The 13,204-nt window shown below is 28.5% G+C and overlaps 1 protein-coding gene across 1 annotated transcript; it reads left to right on the top strand.

Moving 5' to 3' along the window:
* Positions 1-986: 986 nt before the first annotated feature.
* LOC106690904 (transcriptional coactivator YAP1) lies at positions 987-12,859 on the top strand (the record flags this gene model as incomplete). Its single annotated transcript, XM_067047488.1, is given in 6 exon segments — positions 987-1,111; positions 7,061-7,201; positions 8,767-8,936; positions 9,095-9,275; positions 9,745-9,842; positions 10,887-12,859. Coding segments are annotated over 6 exon segments (805 nt in total), but the record flags the coding sequence as incomplete, so codon positions are not given.
* Positions 12,860-13,204: the final 345 nt, after the last annotated feature.

Here is a 13,204-nt window from a genome sequence, read left to right as displayed (position 1 = left end):
ACCATCGAAAGACGAAGGCCTACAAGTTTTAATTATGTATCCTATTCTTTAATATTTTGTATTTATCCATTGTTTGTTGTTCTTAACAATGGGAACTGATTATTTATTTCACATTAAAAGTACTTCGGAAGAAGATTTAAAAATTCGTCATATAAGCCCTGCTATAATATTTCAATGAAGACAAGATTTTTCCGATGTTGAAGATCTCTTAGTTTTTCATTGATTTACTGATTTTAATCAAAATCTTTTGAGCTATTTTTGAGAAAATAAGAAAAAAGTATACATTTAAATTAAACGAAAATTTGGCCTTATTCAATGATTTCCTTACTTGGTGTAGGGAAGTAAAACATATTTATATATACGATTTGATTTCTTCTATGCTCATCACTTTTTCCTTTTACTATCATGGTTTGATTTCTACTAGTATGATCAATCCTTCCTCACTATCATGGTTTGATTTCTACTAGTACGATCAATCCTTCCTCACTATCATGGATGATTTCTACTAGTATGATCAATCCTTCTTAACTATCATGGTTGATTTCTACTAGTACGATCAGCCCTTCCTTTCTATCATCTTTTCATTTCTGGTAGTATGATCAACCCTTCCTTACTATCATGGTTTGATTTCTACTACACTCATAATTTTTTCCTTTTTCTATCATACCATGGTTTGATTTCTACTACACTCATAATTTTTTCTTTTTTCTATCATGCCATGGTTTGATTTCTACTAGTATGATCAACCCTTCCTTACTATCATTGTTTGATTTTTACTAGTTTAGTCAACCCTTCCTTACTATCATGGTGATTTCTACTAGTATGATCAACCCTTCCTTACTATCATGGTTTGATTTCTACTAGTATCATCAACCCCTCCTCACTATCATGTTTTGCTTTCCACTATTATCAACAATCTCTCCTTTCTATGTTTATTTATTTTATTGCTAATTTTCTTCTGTATTTATTTATATTTCTTGTTACAGCCACATTACCCAGACGACGACTTGGGAGGACCCTCGGAAGACAGTTCAGGCCCAACAAGCCCAAAGGGCAGAGCTGTTAGCCTCTTCCCCGCACCCCTCCACGTCTCCTCAGCCCCACGCCACAGGTAGGTCCAATAGAAATTTTATATTACTTCATTATAGCATACATTTAGGGTCGGCCTCCACTGTCAATTTTGTAGTCTTAAAAATGGAACACCTTTGTTTAGAATACAAGTACATGCAATCGGTACCATCTTTACCCATGACCATAGGGCCCCCTAACTCCTGTGATCAATAAATTAAAATTAATAAATAATGAACTGAAATGTACCAAAGCACAAAAAAAATAATTTAACTCGATTAAAAACTGATACTTAGTAAAATAGTTTGAAGAATAATTCATGATTTTGCTGGTAAAAACAAGCTAGAAAAGGATCTCTTGTAAATGTTTGGATTTTTTAAATTAAAGTTTGTCACCTTTTAAATATTAAAAAAATAATTCTGGACTTTCTTTGCTAGGAAGTTGTTTGTTCTTATTTATAAGATGTTGAGGTGAAAAAAAAAAAATCCATTTAGAATATTCCATATTTATTTGTACTATGTTTCTGGTTTTCCCATCTTCAAATACTAATTTCCTACAATTAATTTAACATTATCAACAATTTGTTGTATGTACAATTAAAACCTTATAGTCAACTTTACCTCATTTTGTTAAGTGCATCTATTTTTTTTTAAAATATTGTGTCACATTAACTAAAATTAAAATCTGGAGGGTCACTATATTAAAGATGGCTCTCCAATTCACTGGCAACTAAAACATTGCAACATATCTCATTTTATCCTGTGACCTGACTCTGACTGTCATTCTTCCAAATGAAACACCTAAACAGAGAGAATGTGCACCCACTAGGGATAGTTAAGTCATATGTCCTCAAGTTGGCTTGTTCTACTATTGTAATTTTACTTAAAATGTCTTATGGCGATACTACCTGATTTGATCAGCTTTTATTAATATAAGCTTATATAACAGTGATTTATTTCTGAATTACTTTTTGTCCGTCGATTATAATAGAAAGATTGTCTGGGTGACCACATCAATTTTCAAATAACATCAATCTTAACTTAGGACCATCAAGCTTCGGTGGCCCTCCCGGTTTATTTGCAGAACTAGGGAAAAAATATTACTTTTTGATTTAAATTCCATTATCCTAGATCAGATTTACTAAATGTATTATAATGTACAGTTGTAAATAGCAATAAATAAATATTTTTTAAAAAAAAAGAAAAATTTCATTATAAAAAATCTGAAAAATCTTGATTGTGGATAAAACCTCGCCATTACCCAAATATTTTTCTTTTGACAAAATTATGGAATATCCACGACATTAATTCCAAATCCTGCTGAGTTTTGAGTGAATCTTGAATTTTGATACATTTATTACCAGTTATTAGTTTCAAGAACCAAAGAAGTGCTTATATTAGTGAGATTTCTTTTTATTTCCAAAAACTACCAGTAGCTACATGTAATTTCAAGATTCTCTCTGAGCTTTTTTTTTTAGATAAAAATATATTTAGGAGATTTTGGAATGAAAATCCATGCTTATAATTTTTTTAATAATAATAATATATATAATTTTTTTGATAAGGAAGTCTCTCTCCAGTCTTTAGGTAAGGTCCCCCAAGAAGCCAATCCTTGTTTGCTACTTCTTATATATCCGTAATAATAATATTTGTTTCACTTAGCTCTTCATCCTAGCAACAGGGCAATCATTCTAATAGTTTATATGACATCCATTAGGAAACTGTTATAATTTGAGTATTCATCTGTTGCGTTACTGTACAATTTAGATTTCCTTCGACAGTGAATAGAAATCATCAGTAGGGGCTGAGCCATATTTTAGTGATAAAATAAATAGAAGAATAAATATATCGCTACTTTGTTTTAATAATGGAACATCTGAAAAAGCAATATTCATTTTATTATTAACTGGGTGTATGGGTGTATTCCAAGATAATTCTCAAGACTTGGGTTATTATCTCTACTCAGGTTGTCCTTCAGACTTCCCGTACAGTATAAGTAAAATTACAAAATGAAAAAAAAAATTATTTGTGCCACGAATATAGCAAAGCAGTGATATATAGATCTACTGGTTTAATAACTCTCAGAACATGTGATACATATTTCTTAATGAAATAAAATCAGTTGACACTCCATTATAATATTTTTTAGTCAGGCACATAGTTAGGGGAGGGGATGAGAGAAGGGAGTGCTATTGCATTTTTCTTTTTAATTTTTTTTAGAAAATTAATATTTTTGCATGGAATATAAATAAGTCCCTTATTTTCAAAAGGTTTAATCCCATTTTAATGATAATCTAATTGAGAAGAGAACTTTTTAGGACTGTAAAATTATTAGTTCTTCTGTTTTCATTGCTACTAACTGTACAAATACAACCTGTAATTAAATTCTTCTTGGAATATCTACATCAAATTCCATTCATTAGGCAACTTGTTTTGTAGCCTTGTAAACTTGACGAATAAAATCTTTAACAGCTTCATCACATCATCTTTCCCCCACCTCACTTGTTGCTAGTTTTCTCTCCGAGTTTTTTCCCCATTACTTCATGATTATTTTTATCTATTACTTTATTATAGTTTAAAAAAGTCAAAAACAATATTAACCCAACACGAAGTAGGAGTAATTAAGCTTTCAAAACAACAGATCAAATTGTGAGAAGTTAAGCTTGTCAGTTTCATGATATAATTACCTATTTAACATCCTATTAACAGTCTCTAAAACATGTTAAAAGAAGGAAATATTTCTCCATTAAGCACATTTTAATATATTAAATTAAAGATCATGAATATTCCTTTTGTTTCCAGTTAAGTGCTGCAGTTAGATATAGGTATTTCAAAAATTTAATTCTAGAAATCATTAATCAATTCATTGTATTTTATTTATTAAAATTGGAGTGCTTCACACTAATAAGTTAAATGATCCTAAAATAATTTTTTTTATATTTTTTAAATTTTCAAATCTTTAAAGTGATATTAGTCAATTTGGCTATGAAGATTGAAAACAAGATTTTCCGACTATAAGTCTTATTATTTTTCTATTAGTACTAACTTATATGTCTTAGTTTTTCAGCCTATTTCTTATATTTGTTAGCTAAAAAAAACATATAATAAATAAAATATAACATTTCCTTGACAAAATATTTTTTGGAAAAAAAGTTTCCTTAGCTTTTTTTGTTACTGTGGAACTGTATTATTGTTCCCTGAGTTTATTAAAGTAATTAAGTGTCCTTTAGATTAATTGTATATTCCGCAATTATATTTGCCATACCATATCTTTTTAATAATTAATATTAATTTAATTTAGTCTGTTTGCTTGAGGAAAGGATTTTATGTATTATTTATTTTCTCCATAAAGTTTAATTACTAATAATAATGGATTATTAGATATAATCTCTAAGACTGTCTTTCAACTCATTTTATTTTTAAAAATTAATGAAAATGTAAGAAATATCACTAGTTCTTAGAAGTGAAAACTATGTAGTTCATCTATTCATTATTAGATCGCTCTTTAAATTCAGTTAAATCATTGAATATTCTTAGTAGAAAATGATCTTATAATATAAATACATTACTATGATTAATATTTCATTCGATAGAATTTATTGTATGTTTATATAAATTTGTTTATTATTTTGTACATATTGTTTTTGTTTTTTTTAAACTTTATTCAAATGTAGTTTAATATTTTTAAAATTATTTTTTATAATCAATTACAAAAGTAAAAATTTATAATAATTATTAATTAATTTTTAAACATTTGTTACTTATTATATACTGAAAGTTTTTTCTTGTGGAGTAGTGCTTCGGCAACTTCAGGATCACATTTGTATAAAGGTTTATCTCATATTTTTATGGAAAATAAGATTCTGATTTTTGTTAAATTTCAATGATTAGATGGCTTCAAACAATTTTAAAATTAAAATCTATTTGTTTCTACTAGATTTCTATAAATTATTGGGTATTTTTGTTAATGTGAAGTAAAATTAACATTAAAAATGAAATTCATAGAAATTTACAAATCCCAAAAATATTAAGTTTCAATAATATTGTCTTGTCTTACTTGCTTAATTCTAATGAGGTTAGAAACATTTAGCATTACTCCTACCCATCATCCCATTCATTTTAATCTTTTATCCTTTAAGTTATAAGAAAGGTTAATTCTTCTTCTCACTCATCCACAAAGTTCATCTCAAAAACATGAGATCTTAAATTATGAATTTCTGCATCTTTGAAATAATGTTAAACATTAAGTTTATTTGGAAACTATCCATGTGCAAAAACAAAAATTCATCTAATAAAAGTAAAAGTGAATTTTTATACTGATGAAGAATACACAAATCAGCATTTAAAATAGATCTATTTCAAATACATGTAACTTTGTTTTTTTCAGAAATATTACATTTCACATTGTTATTAATCCACCTTCTTTCTGCACTTTTCATAAAATGTTCCAGTCAGAGTAATGCTTATAAGTTTTTTTTATTAAGTAGATAACGTCATTTCACTGGTCAGCTCATTTCTGTATCATCTTGCTGTTACTAACTTATCCAAATACCGCAAGTCATATGTTATTTTAATTTTCTCTGAAGTAGTATATAACTACTTAACTGAATTTTGATATTTCAATTGTTGAGAAATTTTAAGTTTATGCTTGTCCACTAGTAGTCCTAAGATTTTTATTTTCAAACTTTTTATTGATGAATGTGAAAGATAAATGAAAAGAATTATTAACCTCCCTGATAAGTTACTGGAGCTAAAGAGAAAAGTAAGCAAATTATAGTACTTATTGCAAGTTTTTTAGAAAACTTGAGACAGCCATTCTCAGTAAGAGAAAAAAAGTTTATTTTCTTTTTATTTATTCCACTACACCTCTCACACCAACTAAATGACATACATAGACCTTTTAGGGGTATTAAATTATTGTCTTAATTATATTATAGTTTACCCTTTTCTTTTATGGAAATTTTTAAAATTCCTTTTATGATTTATGACTTAGTGTGCTATTTTAATGACTACCATTACTTCTTATTAAAATTATTGAGTTTGCTTTATATTCTTTTGAACTTCATATAGTCAAAATATACTTTGATGTCTATAATTTTATAAATGTTATTATTTATCTCATTAAAATAACTACAGTTAGTTACTTATTCTATTCTCTACTTTGAAGTAGGCACCACTTACTTTGAAAAGCAGTCATTCTACTCGCTTCTGTTGACATTTCCGTCGGAGAATTCAAAATTTCCTTTGTATTTGGTTGTTAATGGTTTTTGCTATATCAAACTAATTATTTTATTTATTATTGAAGTATTATCAAATTTATTATTAGGGAGCAGGGTAGCTTAGAGGTAAGACACTGGCTACTAACTCCAAGGACTCGGGTCCTAATCCGGCTGTGGCAGATAATTATTTATTCTTTTACTGTAGCTGTGAGTCAACCCCGTCATATTGGGAACCCACCTGGGTTCAAACAGCCTCATAAAGTGGGTATTCTTAGTTGGGGTAAAATCTGGTGGTCGAGCACAATTCCGACTAAATCACCTTCTTGCACAACCATTCGTTTAGTAACTGTACTTCCTTACAAAGTACTGAACCTCTGACGATATATATTTATTATTATAGCGATACATATTTATATTCTAAAATTAATTTTTATTTTTTAAATCCTTATGATTATTATGAACATTTTTTTAAGTGCCTCATGACTTTTATTTTACATCTTGTTTAAACATTTTGTTTTATATTACAATTACTGCGATTTTTATTTTGGTTTTATTACTTTTATTTTTACTTACTCACCACTAATTGTCCCTTTTGGTATACAAAAAAAAATGCACCCATCCATTACTGTAAGTTTACCCTCTGTGTTTTAAAAATTTAATGAAAATAAAGTTTTGTTTACGATTTTTGTTGATCTTATGATTTCCCTGAATAACCTGTAATGCAAGAAAGAAATAACCTGTGTTGTTACTACTGGTTGTGTGTGTGCGTGGCAGGTAAGAGCAGTGGGACCAGTAATACAACCAGTGGCCTCGGACCGCTGCCTGATGGATGGGAACAAGCAGCTACAGCTGAAGGCGAGATTTACTTCATCAACCACCAAGCCAAGACTACTTCATGGTTCGACCCTAGGATACGTGAGTAATTTTTCACCCGCCCGCACAACCTTTTTTAACTATAATTTATAGAAGAAAAAAGACTGTAGGTATTTTTTTGCATGTTCTAAGCATGTGTGAGAAGTAGTAATTTAAATGTATTATTTAAAATTTGATATAAAAAAATGACATGTAGAACTTTCTTCTATTTCAGTCTTATAATTAAAATTAAAGTTAAATATTTTTCAATCTGGGCATGCTGAGGGATTAAATTTTATTCTTCTTTCCAATCAATTGGATTCAGATAATTTTTGTCTCCTTTGTAAAATTTCTGTAGTTTTTGTTTTAGTTATAATTTATTTCAAATATACGTTTACTTAAATTAAACAAGTAGTTTTTCATCTACTTAAGAATTTATGTATTAATAAATTCATTTTTCTTGAAACAACTATGATTTCTATAAAAAACTGATTTCTAAGAAAAGCAGTTTTAAAGTGTTATAAGACTAAGCATTCTTTTTTTTTTTTTTTGTAATTATTCTTTTTATTTAACCTGGGGTATTTTTTTCTCTACAAAATGTACTAATTTGAATGTATTTATTTCTTCATTGTTATGAACTAGCTAGAGATTTTAAAGGTTTGAACAGGTTTCTTGAAAAAAAGGAAAATTTGATATTGGGATTTGACTTAACACTATTACAAGGATTGATGTATTAAAATAAAATATATATTTAAAAAAATTGGATCTCTTTTCTAATAATACTTCTTGACCCTGCAAGTTTGAACTATCAATTGATTATAAATGTTCAATATTTCTGTCCTTCTATAAAACAAATAGAAATTCTTTGAATAATTGAGTCATCATTCAAAAGCCAACAACTGTACACTTCTGCACCAGATGCGTTGAGTATCAGCCAATATTTACTTCCACTAAATTCAAACTGCATTGTTCATTTATTTATTTTCATTCTAAATAATTTGTTGTTACTAAAACATAGCCTGATTGCAGGATTTTGCTTGTACAATCTTTCTTAGTTTTTTAATATTTCTAATATTTATTCTTATAATCAGCCTACATTACAACAGAAGAAAATTTACCCTAATTTATTTTTTAATTTTATTTTTATAGTTAGTATTTTTTTCTGTATTAGACATATATTAAGCTAAAACAAGAATTAATAATATTAATTAGGGCTCAAAACAACTATATGGTACAAAATAAATAAATAAACCAAATTATAAATAATCTTATAAAGTAAGATCACACATTCTAGCCAGAAGAAAAATTGTTCAATTACCTTCAATCATGAATGGCAATATCTTAAAGACTGAGAATTATGTCCTCCTTTCCAGATAGACTCCTTTTTTTCTTCATCATTCCTTCATACGCGGGTTAACATTATCTTTTTCCTTTCCTGATTTGAATATTTTAACTCTCATTTATTATTTATTAGTATTTATTATATATTTTTCCATGTGATATTCAATCTATATAGAAGTAATTATAATCTTTAAAAATGCATGCCACTGTCTAGATTTGATATTTAAATAGATAGTTGTTGAAGTTACTTATATATATGTATTAATTGCTCTCATATTTTGTTTCAGCGGTTCACTTACAACGCACTCCAAGTGCTGGTAATGTGCTGCCGGCTTGGCTCCAACCTGCAGTCGCTCAGTCACAATCATTGCAGGCCACCCAGCAGAAACTTAGGCTCCAGTCTCTCCAAATGGAAAGGGAAAGGCTAAAACTAAGGCAACAGGAAATCATGCGACAGGTTAGTGTTGCCGTATTATTTGATCTCTACACCCTACTTTTAATAACTGATCGCTGTATTAATATTAGCAGTGATCATTGTTATAATTATTATTTTCAAAATCTTTGTGAAAATTAAACCGTATTTAATCGATTGACTAATTATGTATATTCTTATAGCAAGAGCTAATGCTGAGGGATGCCCCAAGCAGTGGGCTGGTGGACCCATTTCTCTCATCACTTACAGATCATTCCCGACAAGAATCAGCTGACTCGGGCCTTGGCCTCGGCAACTCCTACTCCTTACCACATACTCCCGATGATTTCCTTAATATTGACGACAACATGGATGGAGTCTCAGGTATTTATTTCTGTTTGAAAGTATTAGGAGTTATGATATCGTCATTGTTAATTTAATTTTAAATGTTTACATACAAAATTACTTTCTATTTCATTTGATAGCTCATTATCTGATTTTACCACATTAAATATTAAGGAGTGACATTAATATATTATGAGTTAATAAATTAATAATTCATTTCATCATGGTTTTAGTAGACACCCCATCGCTGGCTTCAGTTTAATATTATGTTATTTTTAATATTACTTATTAAAAATTTGAAAAGTCTCTTTATAGAACTAAACAATTTTAATCAAGAACAATTTGTTGCTGAAATAAAAAAGTTATGCAGTACCTATTTAAACAATGTCATTTTTATCTTATTAATGGTAAATAAGATAACAATGACATTGTTTAAATTATATTTATTAATTATAAGTATAATTATTTTTTGTTTAGGTATTATGAAGTGATTTATTTTATTTTCTAGAAGGTGGAACCGGTGATATCCCCTCGCTGGACTCCCATGAAATCACCTCTCTGAGTGATAATATTGATTCAACCGATGACCTCGTACCTACCCTTCAGGTTAGTAATTTATCAATAAATTTATTACTTGATATTTGTTGCTTTATTTTTTAAAATTAATATTTTCCTGAAATGAAACAATTGAATAAACTTCTATCAAGACCTCTATCTGCTTCTTAGATGTTTGACAATTTTTTTTTTAGAATTATTTGCAGCTTTGAGCTTTATGATTGATAAAATTTAACATTGCATAATAAGATGTGAATAGTTGACCATAGATTCATATGAGGAGAAGATGGTCAAAAGTGCGGTCAGCAAAGATATACAAATATACAAAACTTATTTGTTCGTGCCAATAGTTCGATCCAGATTTTTTGGCCTTCATCTGGGTACTGACTTGGGCTAAGCTGCCTTCTAAAGTTCACTTCAATTCAGACCTGAAATTCAGGTCAAAATGTTGACACAAATAAATAAGTTTTATTTGTCAGCAATCTTTGCTGACTGCACTCCTGGCCATTTTCTCCTCATTTTCAAAATTTGCTAAGGGTGAGAAACCCTGAGTGTATGTTAAAAATAATTTTTAAAAACTTTCTCTTATTATTTTCATTAATAATTCTATTATTAATCTTAAATTATGACAGTTTCTATATATGAAGAGCCAATGGAAAAGCGATGAGTTTTAATTTTGTAAGTTTTTAAAGAAAACTTAATTTTTATTTCCTTACTGCAGAATTCTATCTGTATAATTTTCATAGTGAAAAGCTAGGAACAATAAAAGTATCATGTTTACAAGTTTTAGTATCAACGAATGGGAGGAAATACAATGCTGTCAGCAGTGTTTCTTAGGTTTAGAGAACTCTCTTCAATTTTTCACTAACCAAAATGTTGTCAATCACAATTTTCGTGGAATTTTTTCTCCTCTGCATTCGATGTGTGAGTTGTTATTTTGTATCACTGGGCAGGAGATGGTACTAAAAACTCTGTTAAGACAAAAATGAAAACAATGTTTTTCCCACTGGACTCTTACAATATTTTGTTTTTTAATTCTTGTTATGTTTCCTTCTCTTTAACATATAATTGATTTTATTTTTCTATTTATTACAGCTTGGAGAAGAGTTTACTAGTGACATCTTGGACGATGTTCAGTCATTGATAAACCCCACATCTAAGGCTGGCAACTTGACCTGGCTTTAGCTACTGTTACCTTCTCAGGATGATAATATAATGATTGTTATTTATTATACGTTCCGCCGCTGTCTACGCTCAGCTGAGCTACAAGAATATGTTTTATAGCTAGAATGACAAATGGAGAATTAATAAGGGAAGCGTTGTTCCATGCAGGTCATCCATCGGCAATGAATTCAGCCATATTCTCCCACCAGTTACTTAGTGATAACTGTCTATTGGGAGAAAAATAGTTAAGGTGACAACTCGCATCAGTTATCCAAAATTATTTGGACTGATAGTGAGTCAGTGCCATCATTATGTCGGTCCCAATCCATGTTGCAAAATCATTCCATTGTCAGTACATTCAATTTATCACTAAAGACATTCTGAGTCTCAGGCCTCGTAAGTTTAGTAAGAACAGCTAAATGTTTTTTAGTGAAGAACTTAAGGATGATTTTTCAAAAATAGTTTTTGAAATATTATTCAAAAATATTTTTGAAGTATTATTTAAAGATATTTTTTAATTTACACCTGTTAACTCTAAAAGTAACTTATTAATTACTTAATTAATTAATTAATTTTTGCATTTCTTTTTTTAACTTTTTTCTCAAACCTGCTAAACCCTTTTTTGGAGCATATATAGTGTGTAGTAATATGCTTTTTTCTTTTAAATAATTTATGTTGCTTTGTTGTATCTTTTTGTGTTCAGTATATTTTTAGTTCTGTTATTAAAAATAGGATTTTATTATTAATAGAATCCAGACAGGCATAGAGAATAAAATATAATATTTTCTTTGTTGCCATATTTGCTCGTTTATTGGGACCGGTGTGATGCTTGATTCGTTACTGTGATAATCAGTAGCTTTTCCTAAATCAAAGTTTTGATTTCATTTTGTTGAGTTGAAGCGCTTTCCTTGCTTCTGTTCATTTGAGTCTGATTTCATCCTATAATTTTTTTTTTTATTGCTCTCGTTATTTTCCATGGAGTCACCGTAATGTGTATTATTAATAAGTGAATATAACTTGAAAATGAAAAATAAGTTGAAAAACTGTCAAAATATACTTAATTGAAAGAAGATGGAGCATAGAGCGGTAATGGTCTTGGAGACCTGAGACATGTCAACAATAACATAATGTTATTTTTTATTAACCAAAATCCATCCTTCTATGTGCCTTACCTTTTTTATTATTATTATTATTATTTAAATTTTTTATGTATGTGACTCTTAAAGCTTGTGATAAAAGCAATTTTAAATTTTATCATTATGTTATAGAAATATATCTTTATTTTTAGTCGGTTCAAGTTTAAATTCATTTATGTTCGTTGCTCTTAACGAGTAACTGGAATAAAAAAGTTTAGCATATTACAGAAAACTTAATAGGGTGAATTTAATAGTATTAATACTATTTTTAAAAGCTTTATAATAAAATTGTTATTAATTATTAAAATTTAAACTTGAATTGACCAATTATAAATGGAGGAGGGTTTGGACAAATTTTGTCATACTCTCTCTCATTATGTAAATATTTTGTTTATTACGTGCCTTCTCTCGTACAAGTGCCTTCTTATTAATATTAATAAATCATTTCTTATATGTTATCTATAAGTATATTATGTTGTCCTTATATCATATGTTATTATTTTACGATATGTTATTATTACTTAGGCCAAATGTACAAGTTGAGTTATAGAATAATAGCTGACAAAAGAACAAGGGTTCAGTTCACCCCTCTCGGAATATTTTTAAACCTTTTATACATAGAACGAAAAAAAAAAATGTCAGTGTCATGTATAGCCTAACTGTTTACTTATCATTAATTATGATTGTACATCAATGTATATGATTACTTATAATTAATTACTTTATTTTCTTATTTCATGTGTGTTTTTTTTTTTATACTTGTAATAAGCATATGTAATTAATTGTATTTCAGCAAGGTGTGTAGCACTAAATTGTTGTTTCATCATATTACATAACCTTTGCCCTCAGTGTGTCGAAGAGCTAATCAGTAAATAATAACTGATTACTTCTTAATTTTTTAGGTTTTTAGTTTAGTCTCTGTTTCATCAGGATGAGAATGTGATTAATTTCTATAAATAATTTTACTTCCTACTTGTGAATATTTAATTTTATCAGTTTTAAAGTTAATCGGTAAATAATGCGGGTCATTATATTAAATTGTTCTTGCATCTTTTGTCTTTGTTTCAAATTGTATGATAAGTTATGTGCATTTGAAGATATTAATGTAACATT

This window comes from Halyomorpha halys, unplaced genomic scaffold (genome assembly GCF_000696795.3).
Source record: "Halyomorpha halys isolate HHAL.00 unplaced genomic scaffold, Hhal_1.1 Scaffold1957.1, whole genome shotgun sequence".
Classification (NCBI taxonomy): domain Eukaryota; kingdom Metazoa; phylum Arthropoda; class Insecta; order Hemiptera; family Pentatomidae; genus Halyomorpha; species Halyomorpha halys.
The sequence above is the reverse complement of the archived record's forward strand: the minus strand, read 5'-3'. Positions and strand labels throughout refer to the sequence as shown.